Source organism: Cupressus sempervirens, chromosome 9 (assembly GCF_028749045.1).
Source record: "Cupressus sempervirens isolate cs-2001-9-10 chromosome 9, ASM2874904v1, whole genome shotgun sequence".
NCBI classification, from domain to species: domain Eukaryota; kingdom Viridiplantae; phylum Streptophyta; class Pinopsida; order Cupressales; family Cupressaceae; genus Cupressus; species Cupressus sempervirens.
In genome coordinates, this window is record NC_143126.1 from 367,825,495 (window position 1) to 367,853,297 (window position 27,803).

Sequence of the window (27,803 nt, forward strand, 5' to 3'; positions counted from 1 at the left end):
AATTATGAAAAATGATGTTTGGGAAATAGTTCCAAGGCCAGAAGGAAAATTTTTTGTTTCTTCCAAATGGATATTCAAAATAAAGCATGTTGCTGATGGAAGTATTGAGAAATATAAAGCCAAATTTGTAGCCAGAGGTTTTTCTCAAAAAGAAGGGATTGATTATGAAGAAACCTTTGCTCCTATTGCCAAATATACTACCATTTGAATTGTCTTAGCAATCGCCGCATGTAAGGGATGAAAGGTACATCGGATGGATGTAAAGACAACATTTCTCAATGGAAAGATTTCAAAAGAAGTCTATTTGGAGCAACTAGAAGGATTTGAAACCCATGATCCTAATGCCTTTTTTTGCAGACTCAAGAAAGCTATTTATGCGCTTAAAGAGGCTCTTAAGGCCAGGTATGAGAGGATTGATAAATATCTCACCGGCTTAGGATTCTCTAAGAATGAAGCCGATCCAAAATTATATTATAAAAGAGATAAAGATGGTATGGTAGTACTGATATTGTATGTTGATGATTTATTAATCACAGGTGATCATCATCTTATAGATCAGTGCAAGAAAGATCTAACTAGAGAATTTGAGATGAAAGACTTGGGCTTCTCCATTACTTCCTAGGATTGGAAGTACGACAGAATTCTGATAGTATCATACTGAATCAAGGAAAGTACACTTCAAATATCTTGAAGAAATTTGGAATGTGGAATTGCAAGTTTATGTCTTCTCCAATGGAGACCAATTTGCATGAACTAAAAGAAGCAGCTGCAAAATCACCTCCAATAGATTCTACTCTCTACCGACAGATGATTGGGTCACTGATGTACCTAGTAAATACAAGACCTGATATTTGCTATGTTGTTCATGCCTTAAGTCAGTTTATGTGTGAACCTAAGGAGATTCACCTAGTTGTTGTTAAACAAATTATGAGATACTTACAAGGCACTCTTAATTATGGACTCAAATATGAGAAAGTTGCTTTAGATTTGCATGGATTCACTGATTCAAATTGGGGTGGAAGTGTTAAAGACAGGAAAAGCACTTAAGGATTTTGTTTCAATTTAGGATCAGCAATGATTTCATGGATATGCAGAAAGCAGTCTTCAGTAGCTCAGAGCTCCACAAAATCATAATACATTGCGGTAGCGATGGCCTCTCGAGAAGTGGTATGGTTGAGAAAGTTACTTGTGGGATTATTTGGGCAAGCCATGAATCCTACGATTATTCATTTTGATAATCAGAGTTCCATCAAGCTCTCGGTGAATCCAATTTTCCATGACAGATCCAAAAATTTGAAATTCCTTACCATTATGTGAGAGATATGGTAGATAGGAATTCTGTAAAATTAGAATACATTTGTACTGCAGATCAGACAGCAGACATACTCACCAAACCTCTATCTAGAGTAAAGATAGAACATTTCAAGAGGATACTTGGTATGGTTGAGTTGCAATCCATTTGTACTCTTTTGATTATTAATAGAATGCAACATGAGATTCTTAGGCATACTCATTGTATGTGTGTTATTACAATGTATGATAACAGACTCTATAAACTCAACTCCAATATCCTTCAACATCTACTTCAACCACATGATTTGATTGCAATTATTTGTTGTTGCTACAAACTCTACTTCTTCTATATGCTATGAAATGTGATCTTGTTTCTTTCTTATCCAAGAAACCAATTTTCCTCCTAAGAAAAATGATGCACCACTTGTACTATTTATGCCATCCATACTACCTACCCAATCCATTTCAGTATATGCACATAAGATAAAGTCATTTGATCTATCATACCATAATCCAAAATTAGGTGTTCCCTTCAAATATTTGAAAATTATCTTTACTGTTGCATAATGTGATTCTTTAGGATCAGCTTGAAATCACGCAACAATTCCAATTGCATTTTCTATATCTAGACTTATATGAATCAAATATTGCAAACCTCCAATCATAGATTTGTATTTCTTCCTGTCAACAGTAGGTGTCTCATTTTGTTAGATAACTTGTGACCATCTCATACCAAGGTGTACAAATAGGTTTACAACTTTCCAAACCAAATATTTTCAACAAGTCTTTCAAATACTTAGTTTGTGATAATAAAATACCATCATTGTTATGCACAGTCTGCAAACCCAAGAAATCCTTCATCTTGCCAATCATTTTCATCTCAAATTCCTTCTTTATTTCACTAGAAAATTCTTCACTTGCTTCATCATCACCTCCAAATATTATGTCATCCATAAACACTTCAAAAATGAGGAAACCATTCTCAATTTTCTTCAGATACAAGTTATTGTCTGTAGTAGCTTTAGCAAATCCCAATTTTTCCAAATATTTTTCCAACCTTGCATACCATACTCTAGGTGCTTGTTTCAATCTATATAGTGCTTTCTTCAACTTGTAGACCATATATCCTTCTTTTGTCAAAGTAAATCCTTTATGTTGTTCAATGTGAACTTCTTCTACAAGTTCTCCATTTAGAAATGTTGACTTTACATCTATCTCATACACTTTGAATTTCTTGTTAGTAGCATATCCCAAAAACATTATAACTACTTCTACTCTAGCAATAGGTGCAAATATTTCCTCATAATCAATACGTTCTTGATGTGAATAACCTTTACATACTAGTCTTGCTTTATTTATCACAACCTCACCTTGTTCATTCATTTTGTTTTTGAAAACCCACTTAATTCCTATAACATTCTTGTCCTTGGATCTAGAGACCAATTCCCATGTATCATTCTTCTCAATTTGATCTAGTTCTTCTCTTATAGCTTGAATCCAAAATTCATTTGCACTTTTAGGCTCTACTTGAGAAATCAAACATAGTTATTCTCGTTGTGGTATTTCTATCAAGATTCAACTATGTAGTTTTTCAGTCAAACTCATTGACTCATACATCATGAGTAGTGATTCACACATGGATCCATCTCTCATGAGGATAAATGGAACACTTAACACTCATTGAATCTAGATGATGCTAACAAAGCTAAAGCACAGAGACTTCTTGGGAGGACACCCATCCCAGTACTATTCCAGCTTGAGCATGCTTAACTACATTTCCTCCATGGTTAAACCCAGTCTACTTGCAACCCCACTTGTTACCTTGTTCCTTGTCATTACTCCTCTATGATTTCAACCAATAATTTGATCAGTGGAATGATTCTTTATTAGGTTCTTATTAGGAGTCATTGACTCAAATCTAACTTTACGTCTAGGTTCACTCCTTTGTTCTTCTCTCTAATCCACAATTTGTATATCATTGTACAATTATGTGTCAATTTTATAAAATAGCTCAACATTTTCTTGGTTATCCTTTGGATTAGTCTCTTCATCGGAATCATAATCAAGTATTCTTTCTTGAATTCCTAACTTATCATCAACTCTAAAATTTGCACTCTCACAAATAGGTTTATTTATTTGATTAAAACATTTGTATGGTCTACTCTTCAATGAATAACCAAGAAACATTCCTTCATCACTTCTAGCATCAAACTTACCAATTTTATCTTCTCTCTCAATGTAACACTTACTTTCAAAATATTTGAAATATTTAACTGAGGGTGCATGTCCAAACCAAAGCTCATAAGGGGTCTTACCAGTACCTTGTCTGGTTTGAACTCTATTCATTGTATATATTGTTGTGTTGACTACTTCTCTCCAAAATTTCTTTGAGACATGATTCTCAAAAATCATAGCTCTTTCTAGCTCTGTTACTAATCTACTTCTCCTTTCTACTATACCATTTTGCTCACATATCTTAGGGGCTGAAAGTTGTTTTTTAATGTCATTTACTTCACAAAAATTGTTAAACTCATTCGAAGTAAACTCTCCACCTATATCAGATCTTAAATAATAAATCTTTAATCCAGATTCATTTTCAACTATGTTCTTAAATACCTGAAACTTCTCAAATGCTTCATATTTCTCTCTAAGACATGCTACCCACATCATCCTAGTAAAATCATCAACAAGAATCATGAAGTACCTATCATCATAGAATGCTCTTGTCTTTGTACGACCATTGAGGTTTGTGTGTACTATCTTCAACTTTGTTGATGTAGTATACCTCTTTCTTGGAAAAGAACTTTTCTTGTACTTTGCCATAACACATTTCTTGCATACCATGTTAGTAGGCTTCACTATTATAGGAAAATATATAACAAGTGTATTGCTCACTTTCACAATGTTATCAAAATTTATATGAAAAAACCTCTTGTACCATAACCAACTATTATCTACTTTACCAACCAAGCATGTCATCTCTATAGTATTCGTCTAAAAAATATTACCTCTTGATCTTGTGCCAATACCAATCAGCTTACCATCTTTATCCTTGATAATACATGTCATTTATGTGAACTGCAACTAATATCCCTTGTCAACCAAGTGTCCAATACTTAGAATATTATGTTTTAGACTATCAACAAAATAAACATCATCAGTGTTAGTTTTACCATCAAGAGTAATAGAGCTTATTTATTTTATATGACAAGTTGCATTGTTTCCAACTCTAACATTTCCTCTATCACAACTGTTGAACACGGCAAATTTATTCATATCACCACTCATATGATGTGAACAACCATTGTCTATGATCCAATCAGATTTCTTCTTTTCAACTTGTGACATTAATGTGTTTTCTTCTCTAACATCTTTTTCAGGACTTTCTTCTTTAATTACAACAAATCCTTGTTCATCACTTTCACTCAATTATCTTTCCACACTAGCTTCCAGATATTCATCATTTGCATAAAGACATTCTCTAGGTCTCCTAGGCTTGAAATTCATCTTATACTTATTTATTCTCTTAGGGCATTTAGAAGCAAAATGATCATATTCATTACAAGTCCAACATTTAAAGATTTTCTTACATTCAGGTTCTCTTTTCACAAGGTAGTTCCCTCTTCAATCTTTTGTATTCTTGTGATCTTCCTCTACTACTAATAGCATAATCTCCACTAGTACTCGCACTCATTATCAATGTAAGTCAAACACTCAATGCATTAAAGGTTGTTTCAACTCTAGGTAAGTCTTCAATCTATCTCAAGCTTATCTCTGCTAATTCCAATCTTCCCAGAAGTGTCTCTCTTGTGAACTTCTATGTGCAAGGTATAACATGTTAAATCATCTGTGATGTTTTCTTATATGTAGGTGTCAAAATTTTCGAGATCTTCCATACAATTTCATCTTCATCTTTTTTTCCATCGCAAGCCTTAATTCCTACATTAATTTCTAAGATTTTACCAAAATAACTTCTTACAGATTCATCTTCCATCATTTTAGCTTCTTGAAATAAGCTTATCCAATTCTGGAATCTAACCTTCTCAGCATGCTTATCACCTTCATAAGTACATTCCAAATCTTTCCAAATTTCATATGATAATCTTAAATATTTTACTTGGTTGTACTCATTTTCAGGAAGGGTTGTCAAAAGTGCTTCCCTGGCAAGAATATTGCACATGAATAATTCTCTCTATCTTTCAATACAATCTTCAAGCTTTTCTTCTTCAATCACTTCTTCCTCATTCTTACTAATTATCCAATATCCCAGACCCATGCATAGCAAATGTGTCTTCATCTTCTCTTTCCAACTGTCATAGTTGGTTCCATCAAACTTTGAATTATCTTTTATGAAATAACTTGTCATAGATCTCCTTAAGTTGTTAAGATTTTCCTTCAAGGACCTAATGCTCTGATACCAATTGTTAGAAAGTAGAGTCCACCAAGATAACTGATAGGGGTCGTGAATCAATTATCCAATTAAATCAACTTGTATTAACCTTATTAAATCTGAAATATGTAATCAGCAAGTGCAATAACCACAAGAAGATAACCATACACAATCACACCAAATTTTTTTAACTAGGGAAACCCTTGATCAAAGGGAAAAGCTCGGTGAGGATGGTACTCACAAAATGATGTACTAGTATATAAGTTCCTCGCAAAAGGATGGACCTTATTAGGAGTCAATGAAATGCATTCAGTACATACCAATCCATGTTAGGAGACTTTGAATCCATGTAAGGAGATTCCAACCCTATTAGAAGTTGTGCCAACCCTTTTAAGAGTTGTGGAAGGTAGAAGGACCTACTATCCAAACAACTTTAGGGGCAAGACCACCAAACTCACTATCCAACTGCCCTTTGTATTATTCCTTTCAGAAATATACCAAATGATCAATTGTCCACAAGCACTCTGCCAAATATAATCACTTCGCTCTTTCATTATGCCTCTACTACACCAAACACTTCTCTGATCTTAATACCAGATCCACATACTCGCATCATATTAATCCCTTAGATCGCTCACTCACATTGAATTCACACTTACAATTTTGCTTACATTCACTTAAATCCTTTTAATCACAAGGAAAACAAATTTCCTTCATAACAAGTCCTCAAATTAAATTTTGGAGTCAACCTTGAGGCTTTCTCAATTGACAATTACAATAGGACCACTTTAAGATAAAACAATACATGTTACATTACATCTCTTAATAATTACATAACATTGTCGGCTCATAGTCATTACAAATCCTCACACGTGCAATCTCAAACTTTGCATACTCAACCACATTATCATCATGATGTTTTCTACCTTTGTCTAACTATACTTAACCAGATTCTCTCCCTATTTGGAGATATAATCCAATTACCAGAAACTACTTCTCAAGAGCTTTGTCTGTATATTGTCTTCAATAAATCTTGAATAACTATCACTAGTCTTTGACTTTCTGCATGCGCTCATAACCACATGATCAAGACACTTTGTAGAAGATCATGTTAAGCATGCATAACCTCATCTTCAATCCTCCAACCATACGGTCTCAATCTCTATATGTGGTTTTGTCAGTCTTCAAAAAATAACCAATTTATTGATATCAATGGCAAACACTTCCATGAATGCAACATATAATCATACTAACAATCTCCCAAATGATCCAGCAATGTTAGGATACTCTCCCATAGGAATATCATCAGCATTCATGCTAAAGTTAGTATGGTAAAAAATCATTATCGTTTATCATAATATTCATACCATCCATAAAATTTGTTCATACATGTCTCTTCCTCTCATAATGCATATATATTATGAGGATTGCATCATTTGATCAAAGCATGATTTTGTGAGCCAGTTATATTTTGTATCCTTTGAGGATTGCTCTATATTAGAACATTTTGCCTTTTGAAAACCATTTGGTGCAAGCATGTAAAGATCAGTCAGAAGCAACATCACCATTGAACATATTAACATGGTCTTATTAAACGTACCTTACCATAATATTCAAAGCATACACATAAAGTTATATCATAGATGACCTATATATTTTCTAATTCTTAATTGTATATTAGACCATAAGGTGCTAAGATTCCCCTTATGCATATAATTTCTTGTATATTAGAAACAACAAATAATTATCATTTTGATTGTTATGCAATCATTATTAATTTGTATTAGCGTATGCATTTCGAATCAAGCATCATTCAAATAATTACTAAATTATCATAAATTGTTTATACATTCATTGAATTTTGAAGAATTCAAGTAGTGTCTCATATTTAAGGAGAAAAGCAATTTCATTATTTAAAAAAAAAAAATGAACACCCATAGCCAATAAAAGGATGAAGGGGTGCTAATACAAGATCTAGATTTGAGGATGGAGTGCAATTTAGAAATGGGTTCCTTTGATATTAAGATGTATATTTTTGGTCCCCAAATCAAAAGATTGGAAAGTCCTCAAAGTACGCCAAGCTTTGTGTTCAATCTTTCCAAGTAATCTCGCCCCCTAATAAAATCTATCCTTTAGAGGATTGAATTGCCACACTATAGGCTTTGTAGAACCAAGGTGGGTAAGCCTATAATCCAACTACTTCTCTAATTGAACCTTTTTGTAGCATGTATGTTATTCTATCCATTTCTATCACCTATCTCGAAGTAGCATATATGTTTGGATAGATGGTTTTTTGGGAATATTTTTTAACTATTTTTGAACCTTGTGTTCTTGAGCGGTGCTACTTCTTCTATTATCTTGTGCTTTATCCCAATGCTTATGTGTTTTATCTACTACTTTTAATTAATATAGTTTTCCTTCTATTAATTGACTTTTCTTTCTTCTTGCTAATTGTATCCTTTCTTATCTGAAACTTATTTTACTCCTATCTACTTCAACGGTTTGGTTTGTTGATTGTACTGATCATTGTCTTCTTCTTGTTGGGCTATAGAGTCAATTATCTTCTTAATCTTAATATATAATCTTTGCCAGATAATTTTTAAGACTATAAATGGGATAATCTTGTTGACTTATCTAACCTTTAATGCCTTCAACCATTGGGTATAATTGTAATTAGTTCTATCAAATTTAACTTTTACTAGAAAAGACCAATAGAACAAAACTCATATGGACAAAAACTTCACATATAAATTTTGATGATCAAATTGTGACATACACCAATAATCTCTCACAAAAGACTTGAAGCAACTTTTATATACTGCAAATGGAAATCACAAAGGAAATAAATTAATTTGAACTAACATCCACATCCTTGAGCAAAGAAGATATTGATCATATATTTTTAATTCTTTATAATTAAATTTTTGTTTGATGCCATTTTACAAAAGAAAATTATTTTAATTGATTCCCCCTTTACATTTTACACCACACACACACAAACACACACACACATACATAGTTTTCATGCCCCTTTAGGATGAGAAGACACCGCCCTATTACAAACCCTTTTGAAAAACTAATAAACTTAAATCAAATAATAACTAGGTACCTTTGTCATCTGGGTTTGGTTGGAAACCCAAAACATCTAGTGAAAAGCTAAGATTTCAACTGGAGCGTAGAAATTGAATTTTCTAACCCCCAATTGTGGAAGATAATGAAAGAAGAGGTAGAAAATCCACCTACGAACTTAGAAAGAGAGATAGGGGAACTGGAAACCAAGTTAAAATATCAAGCTTATTTATTGTTGTTCACAAACATGATACCACATGGGTGAGAAACAATAGAACACAACTAGGTTAATGCTTTTGAACTAAATAAATATTACTCTCCCATTTTATTTTACTAAGAGAAACTTCAAAAAAATATTTTTAGTTTTCTATATTGTTGTTGCTTAGAAAACTAAAACATTCTTTTCAAGGTTAATGATTACTTTTTCCAATTACATATATCTTTAAGGGGAAAAAAGCAAAAAAACCATTATGGACCTATTTAGCTTGTCAATCACATATAACTTCTATAGAAAATATAGACAAAAAAATTAAATGGTAAATATAAAGATGTAACTTTCAAGTCATTTTTCCCTTTTCTTTAGAATTTGTATATCCCTAAATGTTACCCTGCTCTCATGAAATCAATAATAAGGGTCTATGTAATCTATAACTGCTCTCATGTGTACGTTGCCCAACCCTAAACTAACAATTGCACACTCACAATATATATTTCATGTATGTATTGCATGTTATATTTATTGTGGTTACTTTTTTAAAAAATAAACCCCAAACATTTACAATCTTCAATTGTCATGTTTATTTTGCATTATTTTGAAAAATAAATAAAGAATCCCTAACATTTATAATCTTTCATTTTCATTTTGAATGGTGGTTAGAGAATATTAACAAATCTAGAAAAACAATTAGAAAATTCAACTATAACAATAGAAGTTACCCTATGGTAACCAAAGTATTGAATATTCACCATAGAATTAGATATTTCTCATTCAAAGCAGTTTGTCTGATCATCAATATAGGAAATTACTAATCAACGTCACAATGTACAAAATTAAATACCAACCGACCAATATTCCAATGTGAAAGGTGTTTAATAAAAAAAAATTGATTTACAATACGCTAAGATTTTCACAATTACAACCAGTATACCCTAATCATCAATATAGGAAATTATATGATTAGAATTGCAATCCACAAAAATATAAGAAAACCACAAACCAATACAAAAGGTGTAATAAAATCATTAGTGTCACTATTAATTTTGTGCTTCTGAATTTTGATAGTTTGAATCTTTTGAGCCAATGTTTCGAATCACTCTATAAAGAGCAGTAAGGAAGTAAGGAGATAAGAAGTGAGTATGCAGGGGAGACTTCAAAAGATAGAGGAGAGGCCCCCATGAGTGTCACCTACAAGCGCCCCCCAAAATTCTTCCAGGGGCAAGGTGTATTGTTTGTCAGAGTAGTGGTAAAATATCCAACAACTTCAATTAATTCCTCTTGGATTGGATTGCAAATATTATTGCATTTGTCACTTGTTTGCACTGAAACTAAATATTATTGCAATATGTATTACTCAAGCAATTTTCGTAACCCATTTATGGCCCACTACTTGAAATAGAGATTCAAAATTATTGCAATATGTATACTCACAAAAAAAATTCCAAAGCTCCATGAGTTTTCTTTGTTAATACAAATACTTGGGTATAGATTTTCAAAACAAACTCAATTAGGATACATACATATCAAAGAGGATTCAAGGGGGCTAGAAGGCATTATATTCTCTACGAGACAGGTGTGGGAATGCAAAATTATGGGATTGGACAACCATGAAAACCCTTTTCGATTTGCTTGTCACTCAGGTGATTCTGTACGGGTCTGAGGTTTGGGGCAGCAGTATATCCAAGCAGAAATGGCGATAGGTAGAAAGAATTCAAAAGCACTTCATTCCCTAGAATCTCAAAGCCAAGACTATAGTGCCCTATGAGATCTTATTCCCCGAAGTTGGCTCTTTTTCGTTAGAAGTCGTCACATTGGTTCGGATGCTAAGTTATTTGAAGAAAACTCAAGGTTCGGAAAAACATCGTTGGCCCAAGCTACTCACTCATGAAAAGCTTGATAGGTGAAAAGGCACATGGATGAAACAAAATAACAAGTGAATGCAAAAATGGGATGTTAACATCCATACTTTGTCGATTAGTAGTAAAGAAATAAAGAAGTTTGTTATAGAAGAATTTCATAATATTATTTGGACAAATACACAAAGGGCGGAAAAAATCTTACTATATTTAAGAATTTTACCCCACTTCTAGTCATGATGAAAAGGCCTATATAAGGACACCTATTAAATGAAGAGCAAAAATGCTTATAGCTCAATTCGAGACTAGTTCTCACTAGCTGAGATGTGAACCCAGTAGATAGCAGATTCCAACAGAAGAGTGGACAGACAGGACATGTTTATTCTATAATATGGGGGTGGTGGAGACAGAGCACCACTTTGTAATATGGGGGTGGTGGAGACGGAGCACCACTTTGTCATGGAGTGCCTGGCATACAGTGACGTCAGATCGAGATATGCTAAGATCTTAGAGAAAAAGAGACTTAAAACTACTTATTTGAGCAGAATCAGTTGAGGAGAACGACGACCCTAATTATCAAAATTCATCATCGAAGAGAAACTAGATTAATTTTCCCCCTATTTTGAGGTTGGGTGCTATGTGTGGGTCCCATAGGCTGCCTTAGCCTCATGGACGTTATTATAATCTTTTATTTCATTTCATTTCAATCATTTTGGTAATAGTCAGTTAAAAAATTACAATCTTAGTCGTATGTAATGCATTGGTCGAGCCTCATTGCAAGGCAAACTACTTCAATTAAATATCCTCACATTATTAAATCTCTAAGGAATTTTCCCAAAGCTCCATAGTTTTTTTTTTATATATATTTTTACAAAGCATTTAGCTGTCGGGAAATTATAGCTATCCTATGGTGATGCATTGGGTTATCCAACCATAAGCCAAACTACTTAAAACCAAAATTAAATATCCTTTCATTATGTGGTACTCAAAGGAATTTCCTTGAAACTCCATTTGAATTCTTCGAACATACAAGGCATTTAGTTAGGGAAAAGTTAAAATACAACGCATTTAGTTAGGGAAAAGTTAAGATACAAGGCATTTAGTTGGGGAAAAGTTAAGAAATTAAGGCATTTCGTTAGTTAAAAGTTAGGAAATTACCGTTTCTTGCATTTAAGTAAGTCGCATCCTAAATATTTAATCCGGAACCCCATAAAATCAATATCAAAGTAAAGAACTACGATAAAAATACTTAGCATCAAAGAGATACAGAGCTTAACGAGGGAATGATACAGAGAAAATTTTCAAACAGACATTACTTGGACATGTTTCTGTTCTTAATGTCATCTAACAAGCATATTTATCTTCTGCACATTGTTCAAACTTCAGAATGTTCATGCGTGGTATATTTTGTAATTAATAAAACACTTGGATATCTCAATTTTCCCATTGTTCATTAAAATTTGCAGTGCATGCTAGGTTAGCTAAAAACCCAAGAATAGCAAGAAGCCTTATTACAGAATCAAAAGCGATCATGGTATTACAAAAAAATTTACAAAAGTGATTGCACTGACATAAAACTGTCAAAGCAATTCCACTTTCAGCGATATGACTCATTGCACATTAATTGTAGCAATTCAACTTGAGTAATAGGACAAGTTAACCATGGTGAAACTCACAATTACCACCCCGTTTACAAAAGCCTCTTACATGAAACTTACAAGGAATGTCCTTTTTTGAATTTCTAGAGGGCCGAAAACCTTCATGCGGTTGTCTGCTGCTAAACTTTCCAACAGAATCTGGGTCATGGTAACTTCTCTGAAAATTCCGCGAGTCTGATCTAGTAAACTTATCCATGTTTTCAGTTCTACCAGACGCATTCCAACCTTCACCAGGAGTGCTCCCTACCCAATTTTCATTGGGACCACAGCTCCCAACTTCAGTTATAGGTTCCGAAGCTTCAATAGCTGTAGAAGCTGTCCATATTTTCTCAGAACTTTGGGGTGCACCCCAACCTTCATTTGTAAATTTGCTAGCATCAACTTCTGAAGCTTTTGGCCACAGACTTTCTGAACTTGGAGGTGCGCCCCAACCTTCATTTGTAGACTTACTAGTCTCAACTACTGAAACTGTTCGTGACAAACTTTCTGAACTCTGATGTGCACCCCAACCATCCATTAGTGTCTTTGGAGGTTCAGTGGGCGAAGATGATGCTAACATATTTTCACTACTTTTTGGATCACACCAACCTTCATTCAAGTTTTCAGGAATTTCAATAGAAACAGCCGAAGGAGTTTTCCAAGAACTATCAGAACATTGATTCACAACCCAACCTTTAGTTGGACCCCCATCCCAACCTGCATTTCTCAATATAGAAACTTCAGATATGTGGGATCCACCCAAAGCTCTATTGGGATGCATGCCATCGTTTCCACTTTTGAGCATGGACGGGCTAGTGCCAACCCAACTGCTTCTTCCAGAACTGGAAGCTTCGATAGTGCTCAGGCTTGACCTCAAGTTTGTAGAACTTTTAAGTACACCATTACCTTCATTTGAATCTCCACCCCAACCTCCTAAAGACTTGTGGTTTTCAATAGTTAGAGATCCTGACAACATACCTTCAGAACTTTTAGATGCACCCCACGCCTCACCAGAACTGGCATTCCAACCTGCACTCAAAGATTTATGAGATTGAACAGTCATGGGGTCTGTCAATTCACAATTTAATCCTTCTTTTGCTGATATTGGAGTTTCAACAGTTGCCAACGTATGCCCAGAACTTTGAGGCACAGCCGGCATAGCCCATCCATTGTTTTCTGACTGTCCAAGCTGTATGTCACTGCTGCTACACCATCCAACAGACTCGTGATTTAAATTCTTCATGAGTATTCCATCATTGGTAGAAGAAACCAGCCCACCATCTGGCTTCCAATTTGACATCTTAGAGATATAGTTTTGTTCTGAGCCTGTCAATGACGCACCATTTGCTGTCCAGCCAGTCCCTGGATTTCCATTCATCGTAACTAGTGTATTTGGTGTAAAGGTTTGATCAAAATGCCTATTAGCCTCCAAGTCATTAGGTTTTTTCTGAAAATTACCTGCAATAGCATCAGTTAGCAGTATTGAAGCCTCTTGTACTTCATGTGTCCTCCAAATTCGCAGATCAATTGGGAAAAATCCTTTCATATTCCATTTCCTCAGTTGCAACATAGAAAAGGGTCCTTGTATAGTGCCAGTAGGGTCCTTATAGTGCCAGATCTTCCCTGTTTCACTAATGCCTTCCATAGTTGGAGGCTTGGTTAAGAGACCTACCATAACAGTCGATTTGTGTGTTTGATCCTTCTCTTGCTGCCACTCTGAACTTGAATGCAAGCTGCCAACTCTGGCATATGATCCACACCAATTTGATCCAGTTACGTTTTTCTCACTCAGACTTTTTTCCATTTTGATTCCATCATCCCTTGCAAAACTCTTTTGGGAATCCCAACCTGAAGATTGTTCATCTCCAGATTTCTCTTTTCCCCAGCTCCAATTTGTACTATTAGTATTCTGTACATTATTCTCCAGGTGATCATGAGACCAGCCATGATTCTGCGTACTATATTGACTTCTCTTCCATCCTTGTCCACGTGAGGATGTACTACTCTTTCTGTTTTCCCAAGTATTCCCCGATATTTGTTGGACACCATCCCACCCTCCCTTTGAATTATCCCATTGATAAGAATCCATACCTGAACAACCAATATAACAGTTCATCATCCTAATTTGCCTAAAAAGTATCCACCATAAAATTTCAAAGAAAAATTTCAAAGAAAAAGAATTGAGAAACCTTGATTGCTTCCTTTTGGCATGTCCTCTTTATCATCCGAATCATAATCTGGATCTACATTTGGATCAGCAATCACCTCTGGAATTTCCTGTAATTTTCGAGCACGCTCATCAGGGCTGCTTAGTAGCTGCAACTTCTCAACACATTCCCTTAGCGTGAGACATCAAAATAAGTCAAGGATTGACAACACAAAAAGTTTTATGGCACAAACAACTTATATCATTGCTTCATGTCATCTTTGTCCATTATTTATAGCTATGATGTCACCCCGTGTTAGTAAACTAAATACACCTGGTTGATAGTACAAATATTCTAAAACAACTGTTCCTTTTTTATTTAACTATTAATCAATACTGAATATCTAAAGCTTTGAGGCTCTCATTGAAAATAATAGGAGATAGAATTATATACAAAAGTTGAACCAGGAAATTATGCTCCTTTAGACCATTTTATCAAGACATTCCGCAAAGGGCAAAAACATACAAGCAGACAATACCATATCTCCAACAAAATGACATGGTCACTCGCCACATACTTGTTTTAAGTTTGGTCAATTTGGTGAATCTGTCTAAGCAGCAAAAACAAAAAAAATGTTCTTTTCATGTTTGTTAACCAAAATTTAGAGGTCAAATAATTCAAATCTTAGATTATGTTTATGAAGTAAAAGCTCTGGGAAGCTCAAATAAATGCTTGATAGTCCATCATAATAATGGGCCACTTTGTGAGGGAAAACCTCCGAAAGTAAATATATCATACTCAGGCCATGGGTGTGACCCAAGCCAACCTAACTACCTTATATGACTAAAAAATTGATCGCATAGATTAATTACGGATTATGCTAGCCACAAGTCTGCTATGCATATCCCAATACAATTGATGGGTTAAAGGTGTAGTGTAGCATGTGTCCCCTCGTAAGAGAAGCAGTGTCCTCAATGCAAATTATTACATTAACATCAGATGCTCTTGCACAAATCTTAGTTTCACCGCCTAACATCTTTGAGAGGAAAAATTTTAGTAACCCTTGTCCGCAACCTCTTGATATGTGCTTGAAGGATACCCTGAGGGTCCAAAATCATTCTGCCTTCCTCATCGAACTGCCGTAACCATGTTTAGGTTAAAACTCTTCATTCAATTACCATCTACAAGCAAGAAACATTGAAGACTGGGTATATTTTTGTTCATTTAGATGACTCCAAGTTGCATGTATTCTGCCAATTGTCTACAAAAGCTTATATGGGCCATAATACTTAGGTGCAAGCTTCTTGTCCTAAGATTGTTCTAATGAAATCAACATAGATAGTTGTAATCCTTCACTTTGGTGCTAATCAGATTACTGCTTTAGTTTGCTTTTGGTAATGTGTCATTGCCAAGATCTCCGAAAGGCTAGAGAGTAACTCTTCCTATTGTTGAGTATATTCTTCAACTACTCTTATCCTTTAATCACTCTTGCAATGAAGAGGTGATAGATGGTGGATATTACCCATATAGTGCCGATAATGGAAACAGTTTCAATAAAATGGGAAAGAAGTGTAATACCACCATTCTATAGGTGGCAAGTGGCAACCATTGCACCCATCTCTCTTGTTTATTTGAAGGTAAACACCAAAGGTAGTAAATGAAATGAAAAGCCACAAGCAAGCAAGTGTCCTGCTATGAGAGATGTTGGTCCAAAATTTACTTGTAACTATAGGATCATTGTCACTTACTATGAATTTTGGAGTCTCAAGCAACTTCTGAATGGTATCCATAAGGCTATTGCTACAATACTTGCTACAAATGAGGGTGTAAAAAGCACAAAATGTGTATTCATGACTCAATCCACAACAACCATGATATAATTTTTCCTTCAGACCTCGACAACCCAATGTGAAATCCATGTGTACCTCCTATCTCTATCTTAGAATACATAAGGGTTGCAGTCTTGGAAATGACCTAAAGTCTTAATTGTCTCCCCTGCATTTTTCTGGCATATCATGCATTCTACCATTAATTCCTAGACATCACCTTTGAGCCCTTCCCTTGACACCCTCATAAAATAATATTGCCTGAGTACTCCATCTCTTTGACCCCAAAAACACATTTCGATGGCTTAGCGTAAAGTTGATTCTGTTCAAAAATGTCCAAAACTTGACTCCCCTATTGCAAGTGTTCCTCCAATCTTTCTTTATACATGAAGACGTCATCAAACTTTACCAAAAAAAATTTTACTAAAATGGTCTAAAAATAGAGTTCATCAACTTTGACATGTAGATGCGGCATTTGTTGATATCCTCATCTCTAGATCCAATCTCATGACAACCAAAACAAAGATCAAGATTGATAATAATAAATAGCACCATTTCGCTCAAGTAACAAAGCATCAATTACTAGAAGTGGAACTCATCAGTTACAGTGTACTTGTTGAGCTCTTTGTAATCAACAGACACCTGCCAAGCTTCATCTTTCATTATTCACCCTTCCCGTTATAGACAACTGAGCACTCTAACTATGCCTCATAAACCCTACCTCTAGCATCTTGTGTACCATCATCTAAATCTCACTTTTCTGTACATATGGTACACTGTAGGGCTTATTATTGGATGATGGCTCCTTAGTACTGGTTGAATGGCATGATCATGAGCTCTTTTTCGAGATGATCCTTCTGACATATCCCCAAAATGGCAAATATTATATCCAAAAATTGCATGTACATATAGCAGTGTACAAACCTTTGCTTCATATGCTTCTAATAAAACCAACTGGATAATAAAACTGTCTACCCACTTGTTAAGCATCTTTTGCACTTGATGGAAGTTTACCATCTGTGGAGACTTCGCGCACAGACCTCTCGATTGTCCTAACCATTGAGTGAAAATGAACAAGATAGATCCTGGAAGTTTATCTCATTTATTCCGAATGTAGTCAACTATTGAACTCCCAAAAGAATATTTTCTCCACGAATGGAGATAACAAACATATAGCAACCTAATCAGCATTCTCCCATGGAAAGTTTAATGCTTTGGCATTTCCCTGAACAACCGACTATACACAAATTTGCAATCATGTTGTGCACTTCAAGAGCTAAATAGGCAAAAACAATTCATACAAGAAGCTAAATTCTTATTGATGAAGTTGTGAGTGCTTCTTGAGACTATCAGCATTATTACCCCCTATTTTCAAGAAGCCGGCTACCTTAAGATTTCACAGAGTACTATTGAGTGAAAATGAACAAGATAGATCCTGGAAGTTTATCTTATTTATTCCGAATGTAGTCAACTATTGAACTCCCAAAAGAATATTTTCTCCACGAATGGAGATAACAAACATATAGCAACCTAATCAGCATTCTCCCATGGAAAGTTTAATGCTTTGGCATTTCCCTGAACAACTGACTATACACAAATTTGCAATCATGTTGTGCACTTCAAGAGCTAAATAGGCAAAAACAATTCATACAAGAAGCTAAATTCTTATTGATGAAGTTGTGAGTGCTTCTTGAGACTATCAGCATTATTACCCCCTATTTTCAAGAAGCCGGCTACCTTAAGATTTCACAGAGTACTATAACCAAAAAGTCCATGACAAGAAATACTCAATTAGTTATCAACTGATTTCCCTCTAGCTCATCCATGAACTCTATTACTCATCTTTTTTCTCCTCACTGGCCCCTTCCTATAACAGTTGAAAAATAAAAATCCTGCTTTTTTTTCCCAATTAGTTGAGGACCCATCTAGTAGGGTAAGGGAATGTCATGATGGGAAGCTCTTCTCTATTATGCTACTAAACCTTAGCTTTGGAAGCCAAAAATATTACTCTACCATGATAAAGAATTAGATATGATAGAGAAATAATAATATATACCCCATGTTGGATATGATCCTTGTGCACACCAAAAAAACGAAAATTTAAGTTCTCCTTCATAATTGTTTCCACTAACAAGGATAGATTCTGGTATTGTTGAATATAATCCTATATTGCATTTTAGCTCATAGGCTAAAGTACTTCTCTAATAGACTATTGCTATATTGCATTTCCAATTTTCTATTAAATTTCACCAAGTGACACTACAGATTTTCTTCTTATGGGTATTCAACCATAAATATCAAGTGAATTGCTCAGGTTACTTTTGTCTACATGGGATCTAATGACTATCCAAAAAACATTTATGTAATTAATCCACGTGACTGAATCCTTTCAATCAAACTTCCACGTGTCTACTTTTGCTAGCAAATTTTAAGACCTTGAATGAGTGCTAGCAATTGATTGTCCAAAGTTCCAAACAATCCATCCTGATCGATTGGAACACGGGGATTAGGCAATTTGATTGTGATAATGATAGCATTTGGAGGGAATCACTGATAGAGGACAATGTTTTATGGATGTTTTCCAATTCGCCTTATGAATTGGCCATTTCTTGTTGCCTATTGTGCATAGTCCTCCCAATAGTGCACTTTAACATCCAGTGGAGATGACATCGTGACTTAAGTCACTCCTAAGCCTTAAACCAAATCTATATCCTCTTTGTTGAGAGTTTTCCCTAATCAGCAATTTTTTCCTTAGTCTGTAGCAATTTTTCCTTAGCCTTTAGTCTATGGGGCCGTCACACTAAGACTTGACAGTGCAAAATTTGAGTTTCACTGTTGAACTAGCTTGGATAGATGATTTAGGAATTATCTTGGCCCCAAAATCAAAAAAACAACCAATAGACTCTTAATGAATTTTAGCTTGTTTCCAAAGATGTAAATAGGCCTGAAATATTGTAAAAGCTGTGAGCCTATATTGCGAATTTACAAAAACTGTAAAATTGCAATAACTCAATATTGGCCAACAGCTGAAATTTACACCATTATTTTTCTTGTATGCTTCTCCACCTCCAATTAATTATTAGTAGAAAAATTCCCAGCAGTTTGCAGGATCTAGGCACATCTTCAAAAAAGAGGAGGACCTCATTTCCCAATAATCTCTCAAAAATACTTCAATCAACCACCAAACTATGCAATAGCTTCCTCAACATGTCCTTGACCAACCCTCCAAATACCAGAACGAAATTTGCCAAAGAAGACTATAACTGTACTTGTAGAATAGTCATGCCCTGCTATACTACTGTATGCATATGAATTAGCCACCAAAAGATTTGAGAACAGGGACAAGATTCTCTTCCCCGCACTGGATTTTCCCAGTGACAGCTAGAAACCAGTCTTTCATACATACACAAAACACATTACCACAGAATAGCAAAAATATAGATAAACATTATTTACATGAGCTATAGATAGGGCTTTTTGAAGGCCCCAAGTATGGATACGGCTGGATATGGAAACACTTCAAAAATATAAAAACATACATACAATATATTTGTGATGTCCCCATCAATAAGATCCATATAATTAAATAAATAATAATAATATAATATTAATAATGGTATAGTATATTAATATGGCAATTAAATATCATATTAAGTGATAAAATATAATATTCAGATTAATAATGTAAATACATTTAAAGTAGATACATTATGTATTATATGTATTCGTATATTACTATAAGAAATATTAATTATATTAATTATATAATATATAATTAATATAATTATATTATTAATAAAATATAATTAATATTCATTATGAGAGGACATGACCCTAAGAATGCATATATGTATAGAATATTAATTATTGAGAAAGTGAATTATCGAAAAATTATGAAGAATTGTAGAAGGAAAAAGGAGATATTTGGTCTGTAAAACGAATTGTCAACAAATATATATTAGATAGTTTAATGTCCCAGTAGGGGACATTACAAATGGTATCAGAGCATGTTCCTACCATCCTGATGGGAAGAACATGAAAATATAAGTAATAGTTAGATATGATGAAACAATGCAGATTTGGTGACTTGCATCTAGAAAAAAGGGAAGAAATCTATACAAAGTTGAGTTTATAAGCTAATGTTCAAATATGGGACATTCCAGTGATATCATCCTGCCATCCTGCGTGAACTTACTTGAAGAACAAAAATAGCTCATTTAGATTATATTGTTCAAACAAAATAAATGTAATTTGATAAATTCTACATGATTTCATGGTTGCAAATGTTGGAAGCGAATCTAGGAAATGCATTACGTTCTTCACTGCCAATGTTATTCTAATTTCCGCACTGGTTTTCAAGAACATGGAGGATATGGAACACGACAGTCTCAACATACTAAGATATAAACATTTTCTTTTACCAAGTGACTACAGTGGATGGAAGACCATTGATATGGAAAACCCAAGAGTAGAATATAGTAATTTCTATTCCTCAAAACAAATATAAAGGAATAAGAACATATGTTCAGCAAACAATATAAGGGTAGGAATGGAGGAAGTTGCAGTATTAAGCGATGGAAGAGCATTGATAACTGGATATCTTGAATAAGACACTAGTGTCATCCAGTCAATAACATAGGGACATTTAATCTATTACAAAAACTTGCCTCTGAAGGCTACAACTACTCATCTTGAGGAAGTATTTAAGAAGTTTGGTCATATTAAACCTGGGGGTGTTCAAGTTAGAAGTAATAGGCAATCAACATTCCGTTACCGATTTGTGGAGTTTTGAGTCGTCAAGTTCTGCTCAAAGTGCCATAGAGGCATCACCAATTACCATCAATGGCTACCAGTCTTAGGTTGAAGAGAAGAGGGCTGCTGGCTCAAGAGCCACTCGTGGTCGTTATCAAGTATTAAGGGGCAGTATTTGAAATGATGTAATTCGAGGAGGTCATGGTGGTTTTGCAAGCCATGGCTAATCGAAGATGTGAGTTTGTAAACAGAGGCAATTTGCTGATCGTGGCTGAGGTTCTTCATCAGGCCAGCGTGGAGGCACTACTAAAGGATACCAGAGGGTTGATCAAGTTGGCAATGGTACTAAGGTGTTCGACCTAGTGATACAAACCAGACAACAAGGAATGTTCAGAAGTTTAGCTCGGTGAATTGAAATTCTAATGGATATGGTTGTAATATGAAAAAAAATATTATGAGGGTTTGAAACCAAATCTCCAGTCATTCATATAAAACAAAAATAATGGATGGGACAATAAGAAACAACGAATGAGACTAAAGGAAAATTTGATTAAATATTTGATTGGAGCATGTGTCGAGGTTATCCAATACAACTAGTCAGTAGCATTATTATTCTTAAAATCAAAAGCACATGAAATTAACATAAGGTATGTTCGTGATTTAATGAGGTAAGTATATATATATATATATATATATATATATATATATATATATATATATATATATATATATATATATATATATATATATATATTTTTTTTTTTTTTTTAAATTTTTTTTTTAATTAATATGAGATGTTACTTATTAGTGATTTGTTTGAAATAAATACATCAATTTCACTAATTTTGAATTATATATATATTTTAGAAATGTATGATGACTTATCAATAAAGCTATTAATGACTGGAATAATAAATCTGATATATTGTACATTATGATTATAGATAATTAAATATATGTGAGCAATAATGTTTTGTGTGACATGTAAACCAATTTTTTGCCTAAGTTGAAAAAATAAAACTATAAGCGAACTTGATAGAAATCCCTCTTGGATCTACGGAGACATTATTCAAAATATTTGTGCTTAAATTCATGATGGATAGGGAGTGTGCACAGGGTGAGGAGTAAATCAGTCGCATTGGGGCATAGGAATCCCAATATGGATTTTAAGATCTGAGGGAGCCCCAAGCTGAGCGTGTCCAAACTCGAGCAGCAATAAACCTTCCATCCATAATGAAATTAAACATATTCCTAGTGGGTAGGGAGTGTGCATAGGGGGAGGAGTAAATCGGTCGCGTTAGGGCAAGAGAATCCCAATATGGATCAAAAATCTGAGGGAGCCCCAATCTAATCGTGTCCAAACTCGAGCAGCAATAAATCTACCATCCACTATAGAATTATACACCCTATTATAGTACCAACTATAGAAAAGTTGTTAAAAATATGCATCTTCAAGAACTTTGGACTTTGAGACAAGGGAAAGGAGCGCTATAAAACATTTCCTTACCTTTTCTTGTTTCAAATTGTAAGCAGGATTATAACATATATACTATGTGTCTACATCATGTCTTCTTGCATTAATATGTTTTCTTCGTGTCTTCTTCATGTCTTCATGCATTCGTGTGTCTACCTCGTGTTTGCATCGCGCCTTCATGCATTAATGTCTCTACTTTGTGTCTTCATTCATGTTGCTAACATGCAAACTTTGCAAGTGCTTAACACATATGCAAGGAAAAGAATGAATTTGAGTTATAAATTGCTTGAGGAACAAGCAAATTTGAGAGGGGAGGATTGTGATGTCCCCATGAATAAGATCCATATAATTAAATAAATAATAATATAATATTAATAATGGTATAGTATATTAATATGGCAATTAAATATCATATTAAGTGATAAAATATAATATTCAGATTAATAATGTACATTGTAAATACATTTAAAGTACATACATTATGTATTATATGTACGTGTATTAATATTAACATAAGAAATATAATTTATATTAATAATATAATATATAATTAATATAATTATATTAATAATATAATATGTAATTAATATAATTATATTATTACTATAATATAATTAATATTCATTATGAGAGGACATGACCCTAAGAATGCATATATATAGAATATTAAATATTGAGAAAGGAAATTATCAAAAAATTATGAAGAATTGTATAAGGAAAAAGGAGATATTTGGTCTGTAAAATGAATCGTCAACAAATATATATTAAATAGTTTAATGTCCCAGCAAGGGACATTACAATATTTGATTATTTAAAGATTATTTCTTTGTTTTAATTTGTCAATATTAACTTTAACCAGGCCTACTTGGTAGGGCCGCAAAACCCCATCCACAACATTAACACAGTCCAAACCCATGAAGGCAGTGTACTGCCAAGCAGGTACAAAAAGCCCACAAGCTCAACAAGAACAAGCGCAATGGCCCAGCAGTGAAAAAAGCCAACAAGCTCAATGGCCAAACAGAGGTTTGAGCCTAAGTGACAACAATAACAACATTGAATTTTAACATCTCACCATGCCCCTAATGAATTAATAATATTGAACTTACAAATAAAACTTATTTAATTTATTATTAGTATATTATATAACTAACAAATATTGAAGTTTCTAAATTTTCAATAAAAAAAGTTTGTTAGAAAGAAGAATGGGGAATTGGAAGTTTTCAGAGTCTAATAATAAATAAAAGAATAGCATACATTAAAATTAATAAAACTTAAATAAAAAGGTTTGTCAAAAAGAGAATGCAGAATCAAGAATTGTTTAACATCAATAAGCACCCCTGGTGCTGCCAAGTCTAGAATTGGTCATATAATCCTACAAATGCACAAATGAGCTCAAAGTTGTGAGCTTTTACGTTTGTATATCTCATTTCCTTTTGGAACCAATTTTAATCTCTTTACATATTTTAAGATATATTAGAGGGGTCTATGGGAGTTAATAATGATTAAATTTCTATCAGATTTTATGTGATGAGTGTCTTTTATATTTCAGGATTGAATTTTACTACTCTCTGATTTAATATGTGCAGGTTTGAATCAGGAAATGATGATCTCGATCTTATGCCAAATATTGGAGAGATGAAATTTTAGTATTTACAAATGCTCAGTATATGCTCAATCTGCACTAGCTAACATTTATGAATTTCGATGTATCTAGGCAGATCGATTCATGGTTATATATATTGTTTTAATGGACATGTCCTTAGATGGACTTGTCTCCACACAGTAAAGACACATCGATTCAGGACATGTCTTCCAAAATGCAACTGTTCATTACAAAGAGGAACCCCGATCATAATTGGATTAGTTAAGACTGCATTCTTTATATATATTTCTTATGTGTGTGTGTGTGTGTGTGTGTGTTCGCCGAACATGGAATATTAATCACACTTATCTGATTCAATATTATCTGCAATCAATGAAGATAGTACATGCAATATTCACAGATAATCTGTACGAACAGATTTGCCAATATACCTGGATTCACAGCTATGATCTGATATATGGATGATTTAACAGTTTCCCATACATACACACATACGTACGTACGTACACACATACGTATATACATACATACACTCCCTCTCAGCTAGGCAAGCTAAAGATCTAATCAAGTATATATATCACAATAGGCTCATCTATTGTGAAAAGAGATATCACCTAACTTGTGATAACTAAGAATATAATATGCTCAAGAATATCAAGTCACCACATTCTTCTTATGGTATGTGCACTAACATCATGTCTCATGATGTCTACCACAACAAATCATAGTGTCTAATAAAGAAAATAATGATCTGCAACTGATATCAAGTCTCATGATATCTATCAAAATGTTCAACACATACTAACTATCATGACATGTCCACGATGATATTCATCATGATAGAGAACTAATCATTGTAAAGTCGTCACCTTACAATGTTAGATACAAGTGTATATATTTGAAAACCATCACCTTTCATTAATGTACACAGGAGGGGCATTAAATCATGGAATCACACACATGGCAATAAAAGATTTTATACGGAGACACCACGGATTCTCTCACGTTGTGTTGTCATGGCGCCACATACATGACATCCACCATGAACCATATCAGAGGGTGGATCCACTATGGCTCAATCCATAGGGTGAAAACAATGGCTTTCACCTCAAACTTCTCACCCAAAGGAAAGAATATGCAAGGATGCAAATAATAGATCATTGATGCTGAAGTTCCTTTTTAGCTACAGCTTCATTCTCCAACGTATCAAGCTTGTCCCAAAAGTACACAAAACTTCTCTCTATCATGAGGCTTGGCAAGAATGTCGAACATCTATTCTATAATGATAATCTACCACAATTAAAAGTTAGGGAAACCATCTTGACATGGTTTACTTCCTCTAAGTCATTATCTTTTGATGTCAACAAATGTAAATCCTTTAAGTTGCTCCCTCTGTCACGAAGGCATGTCCTATTCATATACTCCAATCATGGAATATATCTTGTTTCAAGGGACTCATCATCAAGCACATGATTTATTAGATTTAATAATCACAACATTGTTCATAAGAGCAACTTCCCATACACAAATGTAAATATGATTCCATAGTAACATGAGTGAATATAATAAACTATGGATTTATCCCCTTGGGTACATCAAGCATTCATGCTAATTTGGCCTCCTTCTAAAGGTCCAAAACATTTGTCAACCTCCTAATCTCCTCGTCCAAGGTTGCTTCTAATGTAATTAGAGTCCCTCTAAATGCTATTTTCCTCTTATTTGAAAAATGCTTCAGCCATCAACTTAGTCCCATGACTGTAAGAATTGAAGTATCCATCTTTCCTTGAAGATGAATCTAATCAGATCCTCTAGCCACTCCCTCTCGTCATAATAAGATATCCTTTTGTAATATCCCCTCCTTGAGATAAAATCTAAATAATAAATTATAATAATAAATAAAATAAGGAAAAAATGCAAACCTATCTATCTATATGAAAGTTATAAATATTGTCATAGATCAAAGATGAAGGTATATAAGTAATCAAATACACAGACCGCCTATTGGTAGTATCAATCTATATTAATCAATCTATCTATATTAATCAAAGGTCAAACCATAGCCTTCAAAGTAACAATAAAGCAAAATAAACAAAGGCATTATACATTAAATTAAATTTCTAAACATACATCCTATTTAAGGGGGGAGCAACATTTCTAAAGAGACACGCCTTTTATAGAGAGGTAGGCCCACCCTAATTAAGAGGATCAGGCGGATAGGTTAAAGCATAGGGGAATACATAGAGACCAAAAAAATGTACTCTTATGATGATTATCAGCAAATGCATAGAAAAGGATTGCCAAAACAAGGAAGGGGATATACTGAATCCACTTATTGTGAGGAAACATATACAATCAAACCTCTCTATGAACCATAGGGTCCTGTGTGGCCATTAAGGAGGGAATTTAGGTGTTTAAACACCATCATCTATTCAGTACCCCAAGGACAAATACTTTGATCCTATCAAGAGGGACTTTTAAGGAGAACTGATAAAGATTGGAAAAGAGACCCGAAATTCTATTGGACTAGGCCGTGTAAGCCCTAGAATGTTTACACAACTAAAATGAAGAGCTTTTCAAGGCAAGATGCCAAGTTTATAGAGAAAAGATAATAATTTCCTTCATATAAGAAAAGGAGGGAGCCACGTGAGTCAGCTCATAAGGTATGAAACTATTTTACGATTTTATTATGTTGTGTTGTTTTTGTTTAAATATTATAAATCTATTTTTAAATACGGATTATATAGATATATAGATAATGGAATTAATAATTTAATTAATAAACAAGTATTTTAGATCATAATAGAAATGTATAATGGAATAAAGATTAAATAGAAAGGTATAACATTTATGATCCAAGTAAATCTTGGTGGAGGGCATTTTTGTGGATGTCATAATATGATCCAAGCACATCTTGGTGGAGGGTATTTGTTGTGAATGTCATAATGCATTCCAAGCACATCTTGGTGGAAGGCATTCATTGTGAATGTCATAATATGATCAAAGCACATCTTGGTAGAGGGCATTCGTTGTGAATGTCATAATCCAAGCATACTTGATGGAGGGCACTCTATATGAATGTCGTAATATGATCCAAGCATTATTGTAACACGGTCTGAGCCATGCTTGGTGGAGAACATTTGTTACAACTATTAAGCTCATAAAATTAGGGAGAGATTTAATAACTTCTTCAAATTCATATAAGATATACATGACACATGCAAATTAAGGATAGAATAGTTTGGTTTTGTTATGGTTTTACCAATTATTTTTGTAGTTACTACTTCTCCCCATCTAACCCCAATAGTGGAGACATTACACCTTACATAATTTCAATGATAGAAGATAATTTTCTTTAATAGACTCACATCTTCTAGCACGATCAGCATATGACTAAAATCAAACCACTTTGGAGCTACAGTCCTAAGATTGAATCCTTTACAATGCCTCAATAGCATAACTAATGCACCATTCTTCTTTTTCTTGAAAGAACATCCCCAAAGACAAAAAGAAAAGATCAAGACAAATAGCTCTTTATATTA

At 34.0% G+C, this 27,803-nt stretch overlaps 1 protein-coding gene across 1 annotated transcript in view; it reads right to left on the reverse strand.

Annotated features, from left to right (window-relative positions):
- Window positions 1–12,255: 12,255 nt before the first annotated feature.
- The window catches only part of LOC149538823 (zinc finger CCCH domain-containing protein 19-like), a 98,363-nt gene continuing 82,815 nt past the window's right edge, over window positions 12,256–27,803 (reverse strand). The window contains exons 9-10 of the mRNA XM_089800147.1: window positions 14,652–14,806; window positions 12,256–14,553 (exon numbers count right to left, since the gene is read on the reverse strand). Of these exons, the coding sequence (XP_089656273.1) occupies window positions 12,482–14,553; window positions 14,652–14,806 (2,227 nt within the window). The 3' untranslated portion in view covers window positions 12,256–12,481. The remainder of the gene's footprint in view (window positions 14,554–14,651; window positions 14,807–27,803) is intronic.